The following is a 22732-nucleotide window of genomic DNA, read 5'->3' as shown; positions in this document are numbered from 1 at the left end:
AATCCGAAAGGGCAAACTACAACAGGCAACGTATGAAGCGATCAGCAGAACGATTTAACCCAACAGACCCAACAAGTCAGACGGTCAACCCTGTAAAAGCACGCGCACAAACAAATCTCTCAGAAACATCACTCGTGCCATGCTAGTACCAAGACTTCGCCAAAGGGAAACAAACAAACAAACAAAAAAGCATTTATTTATGGGAAGTGTGCCGATTGTGAATAGATGGTTCTGATTAAAAGTCTGCGGAACGAGAGTGAGGCAGCAGATCATATGACGGGTCATGTGTCAAGGTGTGTGGTTCACTGATTGGCTGAGGAAATGGGGTTCGTTTTGTTTGTGGCGAACGTCTAAGAAAGTACTCTCTGTACTCAAAAGAAAGCTGTGGCATCTTACCGGTGATCTCGCGAACAGTGCGGAACACGTTGAGTTTCTCTGGGTCCAAAGCCTCGATGTTGTGGTATGCATCACTGATTAAAAGAAAAGAAAGACATTAGCACAGAGGGGAGAAAAAAAAAAAACCCTAAACAAACTCAAAGGGGGCATTAATGTGGGCTGGGTTTGCTCGCTATCTAAAATCGATTATACAAACAAGGCAAGATACAAAACTATTTCTATTGTAAGATCTATTGCAAAGATTAGGATGGGGAAAAGCTTATTATTATTATTATTATTATTATTATTATTATTATGGACTGGATGATGTCTGTACATTAGAAACGCGCGCGTACTTTGGGATTAGATCTGCGCCAAAAGTCTTGAACGTAACTTTCCAAGAAACGAAGAAAAAAATATTCAATATGAGAGAAAACGTGACCTGGTCTTCAAATAAACAGCGTTCATTGTTAAAAAGTTTCTAAGCTTGGTTTTCTCGAATCATGGTTCATGAATGCGCTGCCAGAGTTTTCCTCGACGTTTTCAAACCCATCGTTTACTCTCCGCAAGTTGAAGTTCGCCATTCTGTCGTGTGGGCGGGACTTACCGGCGCTTTACTCTCATTGGCCAGTGAGATTTGGATCGACAGCTCCCTGACCAGGAAGTAGAGGCTTCAGGGTCACGAATTTTGGACCGCGTTTTGGATGCGGTTCCCTGTATAGCTATCGTGTTTGTACTTTGTAGTGGAAATGACTTACTTACACGTCAGTATATTAGTTTGTAATTCATATTTGAGGTTAGAGTAGTACGAGTCCTACAACTCGTGTTTTTTTTTTTTTTGTTTGGAGGTGAGCTTTCAGGAGCAGCACGGATGATCATCCTCCTCCTCAGCTGGACGCTCGAGCTGTCACTCCAAATCTCACTAGCTAATAAGAGTAAAGCGATGTTAAGCCCCGCCCACACGTGCGAACGTAAATTCGCGGAGCATAAACAAAAAGTTTGAATGCGTCAACGAAAACTCTTTTTTTTTTTCCCCCTCAGTTTTGCCACCGAGTTCACTGCTTTTAGTTTCAGATTGTTTTTCTTCTTTCTCATTGCATATTGTTCGTTTCTTGAAAAGTTGCGTTCAATACTTTTGACGTTAATCTAATCCCATAGCATACCACAGTGACTTTGTTTCCTACAAAAAGGCTGAGAAAAATAAAAAGGGAAAAAAAAAAAAAAAGTTTTTTGGGGGCCGGTTTCAGGACTTTAATAAACTAGAAATTAATTTTAGGGCTACAGCATTCGTCAAGTGTTATAGCCTCAAACTGAATTAAGTCGAGAGGTTATGTTGTTATTTAATATCGTCCCGTCCCACCAAAACCTAGGGTCATAAACCGCATATGCAAGTGCCCCCTTTGAGGATTCAATGAATTGAACGAAACAGGATTTGAAATTCAAAATCCGATTTGCAACTGTATATAGTCCGAGTTGTCTCATGCTCTAATTTAAGCGACACTGAATTACATTTAGCAAGTAAACACAACAATATAGATCAAGTTACTAGGTTTATAGCGAAGTACATCTTAAAGACCAAAAACTGAGGCCCTGTTTACACTAGTGCGTTTTCGTTTTAAAACACATAACTGTTGCTACGGTTACGCCTGTCGTCTACATTACTCCGGAGATTTTTGGAAACGCCGAAGACCCCGTTTTAGTTTTAAACCCCCGGGCTCGCGTTTCGGTGTAAACAGACCAAAACGAAGACTTTGGAAAAAGAAGGCGTGGCTTCGCTCACATTCGCCCCCTGATTGGGTCTTCTGGATCGTCACGTATCCTTCCCTGATTCGTCAAGCCCCTACGACGTGACCGTTACGCTTCCTCGTTCGTACACACAACAACACGGAGACTGACCCGCGAGCTTCGCTGGCTTTGTCGTCGTTCTTAGCCGCCATTGTGCGGTTCAATTCTGTGTTTTATAATATTACAGCTGCTACGTGCGCTAGAGGCGAGCTACGATTAGAGCGATCGCCAACAAATCTCATTTTAACCCTACGTGGAACGCCGGCTTGGACTAAACTTCCTGTTTACACTCGTATGCGCATGCCCAGTGTGCACGAATGGTCATGTGACATGCGTATCCGGTCGTGTCGTGTGGACGGAGATCGTTTCTGAAACACGGCGGAAACGCCAGCGTGGAACATTTCGTTTTTTTAAACGAAAAACGCACTAGTGTAAACAGGGCCGAAGACCACCGCTGGCCATCTACAGTTTGAGCGACTGATTTTTCTATCGGGTAGTACTCCCATTATTAAATACGGTACGATTTCAACCCGGACCCCACCACTCAAATAATAAACGTTGTTGTCCACTGACGGATTGATTTAGTGAGTGTGTGTGGGGGGGGGGGGGGGGGTTTATCTATAAAGTGCATGGATGTGTGGATGATAAAATGGCCAATGAGGTAGGTATAACTAATAAACTGGCAGCTCGGTGTATTTATGTATTTAAATAAATAAATAATGTCTATTTTATTGTACGTCTTGTAAAATCAGCGACTGCCGAGTCAAATTCCTCGTAAGGCTGTATTACCCGGCTAATAAAACGGATCATTCTGACAGAAGGGCATGGGGAGGTGAAACGCTGGGGAGAGAGAGAGAGAGAGAAAGCGAGAGAGAGAGAGAGAGAGAAGAAAAGTGAAGCGTATCTGAGAGAGAGAGTTTGTCCTGAGAGACTGCATGAACTGCAGCTGGTGTTAAGCCTCGTTGTTAAAAGCAGCTCCTGCACCTCGGGGTCAGACGCATCTGATAACGTGTGATGTGCGCGCTCTCTTCAGCGTGCACATCGCTGTGCTTTTTACACTCCCGTGAGATGACAGCTTCTCGTTCTAGGCCAGCAAGGCCACGTCTTGCATGATTTACATCAGAATCCATTCGTTTCAGTATTAGAGAGGCACCGTTTGAGTTGAAGCTTCGTCTAGTTAAGAGTATTTTCACATGTGCAGTGTTTAGTCTTAGCGACTCACATCGAGCGCAGCACCCAGGCGTCGATTTGACGTTAACCCGCGTTTCTACCGCCGGCTGCAGTAGAACCCGGAGCGCACTCCGCAGTAATCTGTAATCTGTGTCGATCCGCACTACGGTAGTGTTTGCGATTAGCGTCGTGGATTTAAACTGTGCTAATCTGCGGTGGTTAGAGAACAGCATTCACCCTTTGATTCCCGTGATGAGGAACACCAGGTTGCCATTGATCTTAGTGCAGTTAATAAACCTGTCGATGTTGCTGGAGTCGACGGTGTGAGCCGTCTGCAGACTCGCCGTCCCGATTCCATCACATGCTGCAAGACACACACACACACACACGGCAACATTTAGAGGAGGAATAGCCACATGGCAAATTTAGGACAACTAAGCCATAAAATATGTGTTAAATGAAGGAATGAAGTCAGTATCAGTATAAATAATGTTTTTTTGTTATGTTTGAGTAGAGTAGAAGAGCTGGGTGAAGTGTTTCGGTGTGGGGCAGATTTTACGTGAATGGAAACGTTGTATAGTGTGATTCAGGTCTTTGGGGCAATTTTTGGTGATAAATGGATTATGTTTTCCAATTACTTGTGTACGTTTGCGGCAGAACTTAGGTTAACGGGATGGTTAGATAGTGTGTTATAGGTGCGGGTGGGTACCTTTGGGGCAGTTTTTAGGTTAACTGAATGGTTAGATAGTGTGTGATAGGTGCGGATGGGTACCTTTGGGGCAGATCTTAGGTTAACGGAATGGTTAGATAGTGTGTTATAGGTGCAGGTGGGTACCTTTGGGGCAGATCTTAGGTTAACTGAATGGTTAGATAGTGTGTTATAGGTGCAGGTGGGTACCTTTGGGGCAGTTTTTAGGTTAACTGAATGGTTAGATAGTGTGTGATAGGTGCGGATGGGTACCTTTGGGGCAGATCTTAGGTTAACTGAATGGTTAGATAGTGTGTTATAGGTGCGGATGGGTACCTTTGGGGCAGATCTTAGGTTAACAGAATGGTTAATGAGTTATAGGTGCGGATGGGTACCTTTGGGGCAGATCTTAGGTTAACAGAATGGTTAGATAGTGTGTGATAGGTGCGGATGGGTACCTTTGGGGCAGATCTTAGGTTAACTGAATGGTTAATGAGTTATAGGTGCGGATGGGTACCTTTGGGGCAGTTTTTAGGTTAACTGAATGGTTAGACAGTGTGTGATAGGTGCGGATGGGTACCTTTGGGGCAGTTTTTAGGTTAACTGAATGGTTAGATAGTGTGTTATAGGTGCGGGTGGGTACCTTTGGGGCAGATTTTAGGTTAACGGAATGATTGGACAGTATGTTATAGGTGTGAGTGGACAACCTGGGGGCAGATTTTAGGTTAAATGACTGGTTAGATAGAGTGTGATAGGTGAGGATGGGTACCTTTGGGGCAGATTTTAGGGTAACTGAAATGGTTTGATTGTGTGTTATAGGTGTGAGTGGACAACCGGGGGATGGGTAGGTAGGTTAACCGAATGGTTAGATCGTGTGTTATACAGTAGGTGTAGGTGGGTACCTTTGGGGCATATGTCAGTGCAGGGAATGCACATTTTTATCTTGTTCTCTTCCACTTCCATCTTGTTGCTGGGACACGCACGGACACACGAGCTGTGATCCACCACAAAGTTATCTGCCAGACCGACACAGAAAGTGTAGTCACATGCACCACGTGTAAAATAAATAAATAAATAACACAGCAAGCGGAAATTTTTCATCGAACCACACGGACGCTGTCTAATCTACATAAACTGCGAGCGTTGCTCGTCATAAAGTGGTCCCGCGATTTCTCAGTATACGTCTAGACAAATCTTCAGCGCGAGAGCCGCATGGGCATGTCGGCGGGACGGGCGGATAAACATCAGCAGCCTCGCACTGAGCCGCGGTGAGTCAGCTACAGGAGAACGACTCGCTCAACGCTAAAGCCCTTCATCACGGGATGATCGCCATGCTGCTGAGAGAAAATCCAGCAGGGAGGAGAACAGGCCTCCTGCACTATCTGTCTCAGTCTCACACCTCACGCTAATCTTAGCCTCACCTTCTTAGCAACACCCACACAGGAAGTGAAGGAGTGGTTTTAAAATAGTACACAAACAACATACCGGACGCTACAGGCTACGGGAGCGTACAGCGGTACCTGGAAATATGAAGTTCCAACTTCTCTCCGAACGTTATTTCTAAAAGAAATGATAAATGAGCGATGGATATAGTGACACGTGGTATATTTATACCACAAGTGCTGTCGAATTCTCAAATCTGATTGGTCAGACAGTATTGATTTAGCGCAGGGGTGTCCAATCTTATCCGGAAAGGGCCGGTGTGGGTGCAGATTTTCATTCCAACCAAGCACCTGATTCCACCGGTTTAATCGGTCGATCTTGGCTTTCAATAGACTCGGGTGTGGCTTCTGCTCGGTCGGAATGAGAACCTGCACCCACACCGGAACTTTCCGGATAAGATTGCGCACCCCTGGTTCAGTGGGATTTGAACTCATGACCTACTGCTGACTAGTACGGAACTTGCCGATATGACACGAATACTACTGTAGGTACTGTAAGTGAAGCACAAACACCTTAAGTGTGTAAACACCTTGGAGGGGGGTTGGGGGATCTTTCAAGTGTGTGTGAAGATCTTTAAGAGAGAAAGTGGTATCCGTTTCTGATATGATCTGACCAAGGATTTATGGAGGTGTGGCTGATATTTCCTCAACCTGATATCCTGAGGTAGAAAAGGATATTTTATCTGTAGTGCAAGGAGTGTTTCACAGAGCACATGTCGCAGATGTCCTAAACACACACAAATGCTGGATGAGACACGTGTGTGTGTGTGTGTGTGTGCGCTCTTACGTGGGCACTTCTTGACGCAGAAGGCTCCGTATGTGTACTTGGCGCGAGGGTTGTGTTCCAGTTGGAAGGTGGTAGGGTTGTAGACGAAGGGCTGAGGACACTGCGTCACACACGCCCCGCTGTCATTAAAGTTAGTGCACGCCTGGAATAGATCAAAATATAATCACTATTAAACAGTTTTAAAAGTAGAATTAGTCACACGGTTTCATTTCTATAGCGCATAGGACCAGCCAATGTAAATGTGCTCGGTTCCAAGGGAAAAAACAAAACAAAACCGTTTCGTATATAACGGGTTACGGCTTACGTCAGATTATATTTGACTTTTGTAGAGTATTATATAATATTCTACAAATAATATAGGTCAGTGGAAACTTTCTAGCCCAGACTGTATATTGATAATGATAACGAGTCTTTATTAATCACGTATACATTACAGCAGAGTGAAATTCTTTTCTTCGCATACCCCGGCATGTTAGGAAGTTAGGGTCAGACATGATACAGCGCCCCCTGGTGCAGAGAGGGTTAATGGCCTTGCTCAAGGGCCCAACAGTGGCAGCTTGGCAGCGCTGGGGCTTGAACCCCCGACCTTCCGATCAGTAACCCAGAGCCTCAACCGTCGAGCCACCCCTGCCCCCTATTCTTATTATTAATGCAGTCAGGTGATTACACAGAGTGACACGCCTCCTAAATTCCAGTCGCGCTGTAAAAATGTTATTTATTTTTTAAACATTGTTATAAACAAAAGGGCATTTACAAAATGTGTTCGTTAATCTTACCTTAGTAGATTTAAGTAAGAGTAACTTTACAAATCTTTATAAATCTGCTTCACTCGAAGTAATACATTTTAAACGTCAGTGGTTTAAGTTATTGTTTTGAAATCCACCCACCGTCCATACCGCTTATCCTACACAGGGCCTATCCCAGGAGACTCTGGGTCCAAGGTGTGGCACAAAATAAAAAGCACGTACTTATTAATAGAACGTGCGTATGTGTGCGTATGTGTGCGTGTACATACAACGCATTCGGTGTCTTTTGGACCCGAGCAGCCTCCTGCACACTCCTTGTGGCAGCAGTCACTGACATAGGGACCAAAACAACGTCCATCACATTGTTCAGCGCACACCGTCTTAGTCACTGTGTGAGAGAGAGAGAGAGAGAGAGAGAGAGAGAGAGAGAGATATGGGGCGAGAGTAAGTCGGTTGAACATTTCTAAATCACAAAAGGCCATTTCTAAAGCAACAGTCACACACCACAGTTTCACCTCAATATATTCTTCGCAAGCAGGAATTAAGATATCAGGCGATTATCGGTGGGTCATGTGACTTTTTGCAGGGCATGCTGTGACGGTGTTAGCTAGCTGGTTTGTCTTTGCGCAACTTTATTAATAAACCAGTCCAGTGTGAACAGGAATTAGTCGATTCTCTTAGTACAAGGTGTCCCAAAAGTCCCCATACATAGGGGACCAAGTTTGCTAGCGCCATGTGGATCGTGCCTTCCTCAGTGGATGTTCATTTTCGGTCTGTGGACTTCTTCTCGGTCGGTCCGCGACACTTCTAGTCTTTCTGAATTTCTTAATAACGGAGTATGTAAAATTTTCAAGACATTGGACAAAAAAAAAAAAAAAGGGCGCCGAGTTCCTGAGCATGAACGTGTACGTAACATTACAAACGGTAACGAAGCTATAGATGGAAAAACCATTTCTGGCATTTGACCTTGCTGTGACCTTGACCCTGTTTGGATCGATTCTAGTTCATATGCTGGTTACACGGATTATATAATACAGTATACATAATAGAATTATGCAATAATTCCGTATACATGAATCCTGCAAACATCCAATGCATCGTATTAAGACATCACGCTAGGAAGAATCTCGGACAGACCCACGGACGCAGCGAGTCGTTTGCGGATCGAAAGAGTCGTCGCTCGTAGTTCGGATGATCTGATTCTCTAGAAACAGACATAATTCCTAAAACATTTAGTGCCCACGAGTGGTATGCGTATTGTTCAGACGGTAGGAAATGTCAGTCAGTGTTCATTTGCATGCATAAACTGGTCACGCCCACGATTAACGCTTCTCTTACTGAAATATTACCGTCTGTGTCTTTTAAAAGATAAAAGTGGAGGTCTCGGACCACGAAGTTATCACAAAGCATAATAGGAGTGCTTTCAGAGAGACTGACGTATTTAGAGTTTAAATATTTGAAATATACAGAGATCATTTCACATGAATATTCAACACTTGAGAAACCACCAGTGCTTCCAGGTGTTTATCTTAAGGGGTCCACCCCACCCCACCCCCCGCCCCCATTTTCTGCTTATTTATCATGTTTTTATGAGGTCCGATAATCTCCCTGATGTCCCAGATCATATGTACTGTACCTCTGTTCCTGGGTTTACCTTCTCTGTATGCATGCACACGTATAGATAATCCCTGTGACCTTCCAATGTGTGGGAGCATGTGTTTCAGCATGCATGTTCAAATTCTGAAGTGTTTTGTGTGCGTGTGTGTGTGTAGCAGAGAATGGAAATGAGAACACCTGTAAAAAAGGAAAGAAGAAGAAGAAGAAAAAAAAGCCAGTCTGCTTTTCCACCTCATCTACTATGCACTGTGTGAAACAGGCAAGAAACTTTAATGCGCATGAAGAAGAGCTTGGGAAGAAAGAAAGAAAAGGAAGAAAAACCCCAAAAAAAACAACGATTCTGGTCCATGTTTGCTCAGCTGAATTCTGTAAAGTGATTGTAAACTGACACTGCATGTGAAATTAGCACACAGGTTTTCTCCTACAACAATTCACCAAGGACGACAAGTAACGCTCCACTATTCAGATAAAGAATAATAAATTAGTCCGAACAGAAATCTATGGAAGCCCCAAGTAGCCATGCATTATTAATGATTTCTTTCTTGTTTTCTCGTGATCTCGACTTAATTTTCTCGTGATTCTTCGACGTAACTCGACAAACCATCGTCCCGAAGTCAGTGGGGTTTGTTGAATGGGTTTTTTGATTAAATGCCTGAAAGACGAGATCACGAGAAAACAACAAAGAAAGATAAACGCATAATGCATGGCCGCTTAGGGCTTCTGTAGAAAACGGCCTCAGAGATCGATCATTAAAAAAAGGGGATTTAGTTATGAATTAATACAATCTTACTGTGTTTTTAAAGATTTGAAACTAATTTTGTTGTCGCAATTTAGGCCGGGATGTGTGCTTTATACCACAGTGCTGCTCAATACTCAAATCTAATTGGTCAGAAAGTGTTGATGCAAATCACAGGGGTTGTATTAGATGGATGGATGGATGGATGGATGGATAGACAGATGGATGGATGGATAGATAGACAGATGGATGCATGGATAGATAGACAGATGGATGGATGGATAGATAGACAGACGGATGGATAGATGGATGGATGGAAGGATGGATAGACAGACGGATGGATAGATGGATGGATGGATGGATAGATAGACAGACGGATGGATAGACGGATGAATGGATGGATAGATAGACAGATGGATGGATGGGTGGATGGATGGATGGATAGATAGATAAATGGATGGATGGATAGACAGATGGATGGATAGACGGATGGATAGATAAATGGATGGATGGATGGATAGACAGATGGATGGATGGATAGACAGATGGATGGACAGATAGACGGACCGAGGGATGGACAGATAGACGGATGGACGGATGGATAGATAGACAGATGGATGGACAGATAGACGGACCGATGGATGGACAGATAGACGGACGGACGGACGGATGGATGGATAGACAGATGGACAGATAGACGGATGGATGGATGGATAGATATACAGACAGATGGATGGATGGATAGACAGATGGATGGATGGACGGATGGATGGATGGATGGATAGACAGATGGATGGATAGACATGGATAGATAGACAGATGGATAGATAGATGGATGAATGGATGGATAGATAGATAGACAGATGGATGGATGGATGGATGGATAGACAGACGGGTGGATGGATGGATGGATAGACATGGATGGATGGATGGATAGATAGATAAATGGATGGATGGATAGATGGATGGATGGATAGACGGACGGATGGATGGATAGACAGACAGATGGATGGATAGACAGATGGATAGATAAATGGATGGATGGATGGATAGACAGATGGATGGATGGATAGACAGATGGACGGATGGATAGACGGATGGATGGACGGATGGATTGACGGATAGACGGATGGACAGATGGATAGATGGATGGACCGACAGATGGATGGATGGATGGACGGATAGATAGACGGACGGATGGATAGATAGACGGACAGATGGATGGATAGATAGACGGATGGATAGACGGATGGATGGATAGATAGACGGACGGACGGATGGATAGATAGACAGATGGATGGATAGACAGATGGATGGACAGATAGACGGACCGATGGATGGACAGATAGATGGACGGACGGACGGATGGATGGATAGACAGACAGATGGATAGACGGATGGACGGATGGATGGATAGACAGATGGATGAGTGGATGAGTGGATGGATAGATAGACAGATGGATGGATGAACAGACACAGACAGAGAGAAACTGTATTAATCCTGAGGGAAGTATTACAGTAATATTGAAAGACAAATATTGAAAGAGAAACATAAATACAATAAGATGTCGCCGTGAGGGGAAAAAAAGGAATCTACGGGTCATCTACACAAAAAAATAAGTGTGTGTATACTTAGATATTGTGCAAGTGTGCAAGAAAGTGGCGAGGTGCCCATTAAAATGTGCCATGAGGTAGTTCTACTACTACTTCTATTACTACTACTACTAATAATAATAATAATAAGCTTGTTTTAATACGTTATCATTTCTATAGTAACAGCTCATTCACATAAATTTCCATTCAATTTTCACAAAACTGTTTCTACGGTGAGGTTTTCTGTACGCAGGCGTTTATTTTCTGACAGTCAGACTTGACGCTGTAACGAGTTCGCCCTTTGCGGGTTTGTGTTGTTGCTGTTTCGTTTTTTTCTCTTACCGTATTAACTTCAAGACAGGAAAACAAAGAGAGGCTAGTGAGGAAATGAATGTCTACAGTGGCTACATAAGCGATAACAGGAACGGAAACATTCGACGCAACAACGAATGGACAAAAAGTACGACGTGTCGTTCCTGAATACGGCAAGTCTGAACCGTCGGGACGTCGCCGTGGCGTCGGAGACCGTAATAAAACACTTAAACAAACCCTCGTGTTGGGTGACATCACATCTCCACGTCGATGATTATTTCCCCCATGGTGTTTTATTCCGTACTTAATATGGTCCAATACTGTTCATTTATAATAATTCACATAAATCAATTCGTATAAAATTGTTTTGAAGGTTAAGGGGAGGAGCTGAACCTTTTCTTACCACCTAGTATTATTATTATTATGAAATTTGACTAAATCCAGCAGCTTCATCGTTCATTGAAATTTCTAATGAAAAGTTTTTCCCCCTCTAAATGAATAACTCGGTGATGATCGTCTCTAGAAACGTTCGTCCACATCCCCCACGTTCTTATCGTCACGTCGTTCGTTTTCCTTTCCCGGTCTCGTCTCCGCCCCCGCCCTTCGTCTCGTCATTTCCCCGCCTCTCGATCGCATCCATATGTCTGCAGTTTCCTTCTTAATTAGCGTGTCTATTTATACAACTCTCCGTCTCATCCTGCCTGTTCGATTCCTCAGTTCCGTGTTCTCAATTTCCTGGTTTAGACCCTCGCGTATGTTACCACAGACTTTAATGAGAACGCGCACCTGCTCTTGAAGACACCCTGATCTCATGGCCGATTTGTAGAGATCCGAACAAGCAACGGGAGTAGAGTCTGATCTCATTCGCTGGAGTAAACGACATCCGAATTCAACGCGTAAGAAAAGACACGGACTCGAACCCGCCCCTTGAATCGACCCGTGACTCATCACGATTCGTCATTCGTCAGCATCATCACCTACTCCTTTAAATACGTCAGAGCAAACCGTTTACCTTACTGTTCTAGAAATCTGCTTTGCGGTCATGTCTGCCGTTAAACGCGCTATACGAAGCCAATTAAACCGCAACGGAATCCGTTCTAAAGGTCGATGAAGTTGCGTAGAGGCGTCTAGGACGACGCGGGATGGTGGTGAATTGTGCGGGCGACGTAAATACGTTGGGGTTTTGTATTCTGCGGGGGTTAAGTAAACGAAAAAGAAAGAGACCGCCAAACAGCGGCATTCGTGAGGCGGCCGTCTGACACGACTGACAAAATTACAGTAACAGACCCTCTCTAAAAGCTGCTCGAGACACACGACAGAACTAAAGGCACAAAACAGAGCAAAAGACAAAGTGAGACAAGGGGGGGGGGATTGGGAACCGAGAGAGAGAGAGAGAGAGAAAGGTGTCAGGTGGAAAATGATATCTACACAGAAGAAATGAACATTTCCAGATGGAGGAAAGCACAGCGTGAAATGAAAGAGACATCTGTAAAATAAAGACGAGACATGGAGGACGTAGACGGGACGGTTTGATTAATTAGGGCGGGTTTTAGAAGGAAAGAAAGTAAAACAAAACACATGTTCCGTCCTTTACTTGAACGGAGTTTGTTCAAGTTCTCGTGCGTTCGATTGCTACGCTCATAGCTGGACTTGATTAAGAATATGTGCAGCTGCCAGATTTTCGATTTCGAGCCATCGATTGCTGGGATTTTAATGGGACGAAAGTAGCGCGGTGATGAACACTTGTCCCGGGCGAAGGGAAGCACCGCGGCAGGGGTTTGTTTCAGAGCAAAACGCACTTGAAGTGTATTACACGCTGTACACTCAACCATACTGCTGCTTTTAGGATAAAGAAGAGATCCCTGTTCGTGTTGTGTGTTTTTCCCGCTCCTGTGTCAGACCGCTCCGGTTATTTCCTGGCAGGATGTTGCGTTAAACCGAACCTGCTCCGCGTACACGGTGACACGTGACACAGTGACGTACGCGGGTTAGACGTTAGACTTGAAGCTGAGTTTAGGAGAGGAGGTGTAACGGAGACTCACAGCTCTGACACTGGCTCTCTTTTGGACCCCAGCAGCGGCCGTTGCAGGCACGATGGCACCTCTGACCTGGAAATGAAAATATTTACACACACACACACACACACACACACACACACACACACACACACACACACTTAATGTCTTTAAATGTCCATAATGTTCATCAGTTCAGTAAAGAACCCAAAATCAGTTGTGATTAAGAGGAAAAAGGATTAAGCACATTAGGGAACCTTTCTTTACTACAGGGACGTAAACAACTACAAATTCCTTTCTTTCATTCCTTCTTTCTTTCTTCTCTTTCCTTCCTTTCATCCATAGTCTCTCATTCCTTCCTTCCTTCCTTCCGTCTTTCTCTGTTTCCTTCCTTCCCTCTTCTCCTTCCTTCCATCCATCTTTCTTTCTTCGCTCTTTACTCCCTTCTTTCTTTCCTTCCTTTCTTCCTTCCTTCTTTCCTTGTTTCCTTCCTTCCCTCTTCTCCTTCCTCCCTTCCTTCCATCCATCTTTTTCTTCGCTCTTTACTCCCTTCTTTCTTTCCTTTCTTCCTTCCTTCTTCTCCTCCCTCCCTTCCTTCCCTCTTCTCCTCCCTCCCTTCCTTCCATCCATCTTTTTCTTCGCTCTTTACTCCCTTCTTTCTTTCCTTTCTTCCTTCCCTCTTCTCCTCCCTCCCTTCCTTCCATCCATCTTTCTTTCTTCACTCTTTACTCCTTCCTTTCTTCCTTCCCTCCATCCATCCATCCATCTTCTCTCTTTTGTTCTTTCGTTATTTCTTTCCTTCCTACCATCCATCTTTCTTTCTTCTCTCTTTATTCCCTTCTCTCTTTCCTTCCTTCCTTCCATCCATCCATCCATCATCTCTGTCATTCTTTCTTTCTCGATTTCCTTCCCTCCATCCATCCATCCATCTTCTCTCTTTCCTTCCGCCCCTCTTTCTTTCACCATTTCCTTCTTTCGTTCCTTTCTTCTCTCTTCCCATCCTTTCTTCCTTCTTCCCTCTGTCTTTCCTTCCTTTATTTCTTGTGTTCCTTTCACCATTCCTTCTCCTTCTCTCTTTCCTTCTTTATTTCATTCCTTCCCCCATTTCCTCCCTGCTTTCTTTCCTTCATTTCTTCCTTCCTTTCATCCATCTTCTCTCTTTCCTTCCTTCCTTCCTTCCTTCCTCTATTCTTTCCTTCCTTCCTTCCATCCCTCTTTTTTTCTTTCACCCTTTCCTTCTTTCATTACTTTCTTTCCTTCCTTCCCTCTTCTCTCTCTTTCCTGCTTTCTTACCTTTGTTCCTTTCCTTCCTTCCTTTTTGTTTATGAGTATAAAACATCCGTCCCAGGTGAATGTGAATACAACGTATTGGTTAACGTCATTCGAGCCGGGACAGAAGTCACCGGTCGAGTACACAATAATCGCTGAATAACAATGACGACCGTGTCGATCGTAGTGGATAACGATCTCGATCACAGTACCGCAATGCCGTGACAGGGAATTTGAGAGCCCTCTGGTTACAAGAATGACATACACAAACTACAGTCCACGATGTCCATAACCGTCATCATGGACGACTGCAATCTGTCTGCAATAACGATCTCATATCTCCTCTGCAAGCTGTGAAAAACACTTCCGAGGCTTACGCGCATTCACAGTAACCGTCAAACCAAACCCCAATTAGCGAGAAGCGAAAACCTGCTCTACACCAGGAAACGGCGCTCGGCCAGGTTCTTCTGAAGACGCGTACCCGCCCCACTGATAATCAGTGCTCAGAATCTTGATCTGGGGGTTTTAATGCCGGCTGAGAAGAAAGTCGGGCAGATTTCCGTCTCTGTGAGACCGCGCGGGTGGGTTAGAGGAGACCGCGATGGCTCGGTCAGACACTAAGCTCTTTTTGATTGACTCGCCGGTGATGCTGACCTCCTCCGACTGCACCAGAGAACCAAGACTAGTGTCGCACTCTCGATTTGGTGTCCTCGCTCACACACACACACACACACGCACTTTTCGGTACGGCCTGCTTTACCTCCTGGCTTTAATTGACTCGTGGGTAATTACAGTGGGAGATTAGTGAGCGGTGAAGTGTCGACCTCCGTCCCCGGACCACTTCACTTAAGAGCAATTACACCAATGGTAGTCTCTCTACTCTCTCTCACAGTCTCGCCGAGTCTCTCTGTGTCTCGGCAGAGTGCTTCCTCTCTTATATCCTTCTTTGATTCACTAGTTTTCTCCTAAAACTCGTTGACCCGTCCGTTTGAGAGTTCGATGAGGTTTCTTCGGTCTTTCGATCGCTCGTTCTATTCACTTTCGAGTCGAGTTGTTTGAAGAGGCAGGACTGGGAGAGTAGCTAGTGGGGTAGGGACGTAACCGAACGGGGAATATATGATTCAGAATAACAAAGCTATTTAAAGAGCAGTCTTTTGCACATCACCAGTTGAGACCAATAATAGACTGGAGCGATGTAGCTGAGGCCGAGGAACTGTCAGAAGCAGGATTCGCACACCATTCTTCGGATTTCTCCAGTGTTTCCGGGGACATTGCTTAGGCCACGCCCACATCAGGTCACTTTAAATCCAAACACAGTTACAGATAGTCTGAATTGTGGTACACTCCTACCTAGGGAACGAGCACAGTAGAACATATTGCATGGGTCCTTTATAAAGCACTCATGGACGATTCATGAAAGACCGAGGCCTGAGTACACTGTTCAAAATTGTTCCTATACCTATATTTGTTTTTATTTACCATACTCATAGTCTATTCCATTCACTTTTATTCCATGTAGCTGGCTCTAACACGGTTAACGTTATACACCTATGTTAAACTCATGTTATACGCCTATGTTGAAACTCAGCGTAATTAATCGTGTCATAGAGTTGCATTCCATTGCATTATGGGACTTCCACTGAGTCAGTGTCTCCATTATCTCTACACTGGATTTCTCATTAGTATGGCATCGAACATCACTGGAAAGCACTCGCTCGTTTTGTTTTTTTTTCCTTTTTCAGAAGGTGACGGAGAAACCTGACCCCGATGTCTTGCGATATTAAATTCCTATGAAACGCCACCGTAACCGCACTAGCAATAACAACGTCCACCTGCGACATCAGCGCAGCAAGCACCCGAACATCAGATCTCACGGGAACAACTAATATTTCAACATCACCCCATTTACTGTGTTTTCAGGCCCTGAAGTTTTTCGTTCACTAAAGTGGTACATCGTTTAAAGTGTTTTCCTCAAATTCTCATTCATGTGTAGCGTCTCGCCCTTGCAACTGCACCGGATAGAGATCGGCTTAACAACGTTCCCATCGAGAACCACATTACATTTAAAGCAATATTTCCATTTTCTTTGTACGCCATCAATAGCTTTCAACTTTCAACTAAAGGACCAAAAGATGAAAACAAATGACTGGCTCAGAGAAGCAGGAGCCATAAAAATGACGGCTTAGTATATTTGACTTTGATAAATAAATAAATAAATAAATAAATAAAAGAGCCTCTCTTATTCCTAGTCATTGTTTTAGATCTGAAGAAAGCCCAAGAAAACAACAGATTACGCTTCCACTGTGGATTACGTGCTTGTACAGCCGTGCTCTTTTGCCGTGAAGGAAAAGTCAGATCAAAGCGATTGAAGAAGGCGGCAAGTGGATTGAACACGCACTGCCGACCTGTTCAGAAGACGCCCCAGACCGATACTCTCTGATGTAGGAAGGTAACGCCGGGCCAATCCAATAACGGCAGGCGATTCTGAGAAATCATTTCCCTCCATTTGGTCGTTAAAATGTTTACTACAGAAGTATCACGCAAGAATTGAGCTGTTGTTGCTCATTAAAACCCACACCAAAGAGTTGGACAAAACAATGCCTAATACTACATCTCTCTACATCGTTACAGGCTGTGATTGGGGGATAATTAGTTCTTATTTTCACATGAGGAATGCAGTACTTAACAAGATTTACACCCTTGAGCAGAATCTTATCGAGCTGAAATGAAATCTTTAGAATAATAATAATAAAAAAAAATCGAATGGTCCTCACAAGAGCTGCTGCTGTTGGATGGAACCACCAGGTGATCAGTGTTCTTCACGATATCCTGCCAGTGGATGGTGTCAGCATGGCACAGCAACTTATTCTGGTCCACATACACACCTCCGTGCAGAATTTCTAATAGAAGGAGATAACAAACAGAGGGAATACAACACTTACATCATGTGAGCGAAACACAGGTTTGTATTAACGTACTTAATATTAGGAGATGTTGATTTAGCATTTATGGAAGGAGTCTCCAGTGTCAGTACTTTGTAACGGTCAGTTGAAAAGCCATAAGTTGAGTTTTCCGACACGGGAAAGACTTCAAGATGGAGAACTTAAAGAAAAAATGCTAGCCTCACACCTCCAGGGTCGGGGGTTCGATTCCCACCGTGGCCCTGTGTGTGCGGAGTTTGCATGTTCTCCCCGTGCTGCGGGGGTTTCCTCCGGGTACTCCGGTTTCCTCCCCCAGTCCAAAGACATGCATGGTAGACTGATTGGCGTGTCTAAAGTGTCTGTAGTGTATGAATGGGTGTGTGATTGTGCCCTGAGATGGCCTGGCACCCTGTCCAGGGTGTACCCCGCCTTGTGCCCCATGCTCCCTGGGATAGACTCCAGGTTTCCCCGTGACCCTGAAAAGGATAAAGCGGTATAGAAGATGGATGGATGGATGGATGGATGGAAGGAAAACATGCTGTTATTGGAAAATAATCAACAGTAACTCTGCCTGATGACATCATCCCATCCCATCATTGCTTAATTTCCTACAACAGCACACCCTGAAGTGTTTTATTCCTTACGTAATTGATGTCACCCGTTAATGGCTCACATGTCCGGGACGATCTAGCTCTGTAGAATGAAAAGCCGCATCCTGGTCTGAGCCACACGATCTTTATGACTCTATCATGTTTATTTAAGAGACCGGACAAATCCTGCGGATATTGCTATTATTAATAACATTAATCTTTGGATGAAAGAAGCAAAGCGAGAGGCAGAAATAATTACATTTCTCCGTCAATGCCAAATCCATTCCAGGATAACCACGCTAACAAGTTTGTAATTTAATATTTCATCTTCTGAGAGATGGCATGGGCTTTCCCGGTCGCTAATACGCACCGCGCAGTGTCACATGGGTCACTGAATATACAGGCAAATTCATTTTTTTTCCCCACCATCCAATCAGCTGAACAACGAGACGTCTCAGGTCTGAGCCAGCACACGACATGGCACGTTATTACCTTGGCGATTCTCTGAAAACTGTTTGGGAGGGAGGCTAATCCGCACTTCTGTCGAGAAAAAGAAGGGGTAGAGAGCTTATGTCAGATTAACATTATTTACTGGGTTGGAATTCTCTGCCTCTCCAGAAGGAGATTAGCTGGTGAAACAGATGAGACCTGTTCATGAACACATAAGCTGATAATAGTCCAACAAAAGCTTGATTAAATTGTGCTACAGGAAGCAGTGATATTGTGTCGTTCCCTGATCACCAAAGGACGGCCACAAAGCTGTCAATCAACAGATATTTAGTTCTTTAGTCCATGACACTCACTGGGACAGTCTGACCACTGACAGTAAATCCATTAAAGCAAACCATTCCTCATCATTCCTTTCCCTTTACATTCCATTGTTTCTCTTTTCTTTCCTTCCCCCATGTTTATTCCTTTCCTTTCCCTCATGTTTATTCCTTTCCCACGTTTATTCCTTTCCTTTCCTTCCCCACATGTTTATTCCTTTCCTTCCCCACGTTTATTCCTTCCCCCATGTTTATTCCTTTCCTTTCCCAAATGTTTATTCCTTTCCCACATGTTTATTCCTTTCCTTCCCCACATGTTTATTCCTTTCCCACATGTTTATTCCTTTCCTTCCCCACGTTTATTCCTTCCCCCATGTTTATTCCTTTCCTTTCCCAAATGTTTATTCCTTTCCCACATGTTTATTCCTTTCCTTCCCCACATGTTTATTCCTTTCCTTTCCCAAATGTTTATTCCTTTCCCACATGTTTATTCCTTTCCTTCCCCACATGTTTATTCCTTTCCCACATGTTTATTCCTTTCCTTCCCCACATGTTTATTCCTTTCCCACATGTTTATTCCTTTCCCACATGTTTATTCCTTTCCTTCCCCACGTTTATTCCTTTCCCACATGTTTATTCCTTTCCTGCCCCACATGTTTATTCCTTTCCCACATGTTTATTCCTTTCCTTTCCCTCATGTTTATTCCTTCCCCACATGTTTATTCCTTTCCCATGTTTATTCCTTTCCTTTCTCTCATGTTTATTCCTTTCCCACATGTTTATTCCTTTCCCACATGTTTATTCTCTTCCCACATGTTTATTCCTTTCCTTTCCCACATGTTTATTCCTTTCCTTTCCCACGTTTATTCCTTTCCTTTCCCACATGTTTATTCCTTTCCCACATGTTTATTCCTTTCCTTTCCCTCATGTTTATTCCTTTCCTTCCCCACATGTTTATTCCTTTCCTTCCCCACATGTTTATTCCTTTCCTTCCCCACATGTTTATTCCTTTCCTTTCCCACATGTTTATTCCTTTCCTTTCCCACATGTTTATTCCGTTACATTCCCACATGTTTATTCCTTTCCCACATGTTTATTCCTTTCCGTTCCTTTCCCACATGTTTATTCCGTTCCATTCCCACGTTTATTCCTTTCCCACATGTTTATTCCGTTCCATTCCTTTCCCACATGTTTATTCCTTTCTGTTCCTTTCCCACATGTTTATTCCTTTCCTTTCCTTTCCCACATGTTTACTCCTTCCCGTTCCTTTCCCACATGTTTATTCCTTTCCTTTCCGCAATGTTTATCCTTTTCCTTTCCTGACTAGAACAGCAGCAGCAGCAGCAAACTCGTAATAACGATTCTATTCACAGGACATTTAGAGAAAGAGCGATGCTCTAAATACTCCAAAGACAACAGGGATATCAGTAACGGTTATATCTTTCCCATATTTTCTCCAAATGTGCATAGCAGACTAAAAATGAAAGGAAACAGTCCACAAATTCATCTCTTTAGTTTGTTAATAACTCCTAACATTTCTCTCACAGAAAGACATTTCGAGAAGGAGCGATGCTCTAAATGCTCTAAATACTCTAAAGACAACAGGGATTCAGTCTGGCTGATGAAACAGCTCGTCTTATGAGGTTAAATTCAGAGAAAACATTATTGTGAACTTTCAGGGCCCTTAGGCTTAACGATAACGCGGACAGAAAAGCAATAGCTTGTGATTTTATAGTTACAAAGTTTGACACTGAAGGTTATCTATGAGCATGTTCTACTGAGGGTGATCAAAGTGCTTCAACAACACTGCAGCTTTACTGACATTCACCAGCCAGGTATAAACACACAGCGCACTGCATGCTGGGAGAATCTTTTCTTCTTCACATTCGAGTGGTCTGTTATGTACATACTGGGAAACGCAGTGAGGATAATGGTTCTTTACATTTTCAGGGCTGCTGAGATGCACAGATAAATGACAGAACTGAATTTATGGAAGTAAATTTCCCTAAAAGGGAACTTTTAAAAGAGACCTCTTTGATAAAAATGGACTTCTAGTCCGTTGAAAACCATAAATTGAGCTAATATGGAAATGCAAAACAATCTTCTTTTTTTTCGGCTCGCCTCGGCGGATCATCCGTCTCCATTATGAAAATCTGATCCACATATTTGATTTGGCAAAGGTTTTACGCCGGGTGCACTTCCGGACACAAACCTGATGCATTTGATCCAGGCTTGGGACCAGCACTGAGAGTGCACTAGCTCATCCGAAAACCGTGGCTGGGTTTGGCGCCCAACACGGGGTTCAAACAAATGGAGTCATGTGGGCCAGGAATCGAACCGCCAACCGTACGATTAGCGGACAACCCGCTCTACCTCCTGAGCCACAGCCGCCCCAAAAGCACACCAATCGATGGACTGGCTGTGCTAAACTGCCCATAGGTGTGAACGGCCTGCAATAATCTGGTGTCCCATCCCGGGTCTATTCCTGTTTCATTACCAGCATTCCTGAGATTGACTCCAACCAGTATGAAAAGGTTTTTTGAAGATTAATGAACGAATGCTACTTTATTGAGACATTCTGCACATCATGCAAATGCTGGAAAATGATCCCGCAATAAAACCGACCTAGTGCACCATTTTCTTCATTGTGATAAACTCTGAGGACCATTTGTCTGCACACCCACCGCTAGAAACATTGCCAGGGAATGTACTATGCCCATAAATTAGCTTGACTGTACATTCTACATCATTTCTGTGAAGCGTTAATGGCTATTCATCAGCATTAAAGGTCAAAAGGCCTTCCATCTGTTGTTTTTTTTTTTGTTGTTGTTGTTTTTAATCTAAACCTTCTGAAGAATAAAGGAGGAAAACTCTCAATTAGCGCGTTCAATACGCATCAGCTGCAGCAATCACAAGTCCCCTGGGTGACATTTTTCTCTCTCGTTCACACTCTCAACCACTTTCTCACACATTCGCTTCCAATTAGAGCCGACTAGCTCTCTGCTCTTTACATCAGAGAGAGAGACAACGATCACAAATGTCTAAATGGGCCAAACAGATCATGACTGAACATCACAGCAACGTCAAGTGCCTCTTTTGTATGGCTGAAAGGGTGAGAACTCTACGCGACTCTATTATGCTGAGAGAAAACCCAAGCATTCAGACACTAAGTTTACTGATGGATAGAATAACGAAAGAAGAGCTTTACTTGCCTGTATATTAGATTAGATTATAGGCTGTTGTCTACGCTACAGACTCCAACAGATTCATGAATGGACTTGGATCTTAAAACGAATGACGGTTTGAGACTGTAACCAAAGTTAAGATGTTTGGGGGGGGGAGTAGCTGAAAATTGGGTACGTTTGGTTTATTTGGTCCATATTATAAACCTCATCTCACATTATTTATTTTTTATAATGGTTTAAATTACTCACACTGTTGCTGGAATCAACGCTTCCTTTTCATTATACTTTTTCTTAATGCAAGCTCTGGTTTGGGTGATGCGTCTCTTTGAGTCTAGAGACATAGCAACAGGACAGACAAAGCAGGAAATTGCTTTAAGGTAGCACCAAGTCCAGGAAAATATCTCATCTCAGTGTGCAGAACTCCACCAAAACCGCGGATGGCTAATGTACAACGCTATACCAGGAACCTCCCTGAAGGTGGCGCTGTCTCACTAGTATCTGGTCCTTGCATAAGTTCATCTTGATTTCTCGAAAGTACGGGGGGAAACGAAGACCGGCGGCTATGATATAATGTAACGTAAAGCTAGTAAAAATAGAATTTTTTTTGCAAACAAGCAACTAGCTAGGAGTCGGCGCTCAGTTTGGAGCACATGATGCTATTAGCTAGTTAGCTTTCTTGGTAATAGTCATCATTTTGCTCAAGCTGTCCTCAATAGCTTGGTGTTTTAAAGTAT

The 22732-nt window shown here is 43.6% G+C and overlaps 1 protein-coding gene across 1 annotated transcript in view; it reads right to left on the bottom strand.

The window, feature by feature from the left end:
- The window catches only part of LOC128608488 (receptor tyrosine-protein kinase erbB-4-like), a 338895-nt gene that overhangs the window by 92026 nt on the left and 224137 nt on the right, over window positions 1-22732 (bottom strand). Inside the window, exons 4-10 of the mRNA XM_053626224.1 lie at window positions 17310-17435; window positions 13294-13359; window positions 7263-7381; window positions 6248-6389; window positions 4921-5034; window positions 3568-3694; window positions 397-470 (exon numbers count right to left, since the gene is read on the bottom strand). Of these exons, the coding sequence (XP_053482199.1) occupies window positions 397-470; window positions 3568-3694; window positions 4921-5034; window positions 6248-6389; window positions 7263-7381; window positions 13294-13359; window positions 17310-17435 (768 nt within the window). The remainder of the gene's footprint in view (window positions 1-396; window positions 471-3567; window positions 3695-4920; window positions 5035-6247; window positions 6390-7262; window positions 7382-13293; window positions 13360-17309; window positions 17436-22732) is intronic.

This window comes from Ictalurus furcatus, chromosome 6 (genome assembly GCF_023375685.1).
Source record: "Ictalurus furcatus strain D&B chromosome 6, Billie_1.0, whole genome shotgun sequence".
Classification (NCBI taxonomy): Eukaryota; Metazoa; Chordata; class Actinopteri; order Siluriformes; family Ictaluridae; genus Ictalurus; species Ictalurus furcatus.
Note: the sequence above shows the minus strand (reverse complement) of the source record. Positions and strands in the feature narration are given on the sequence as shown.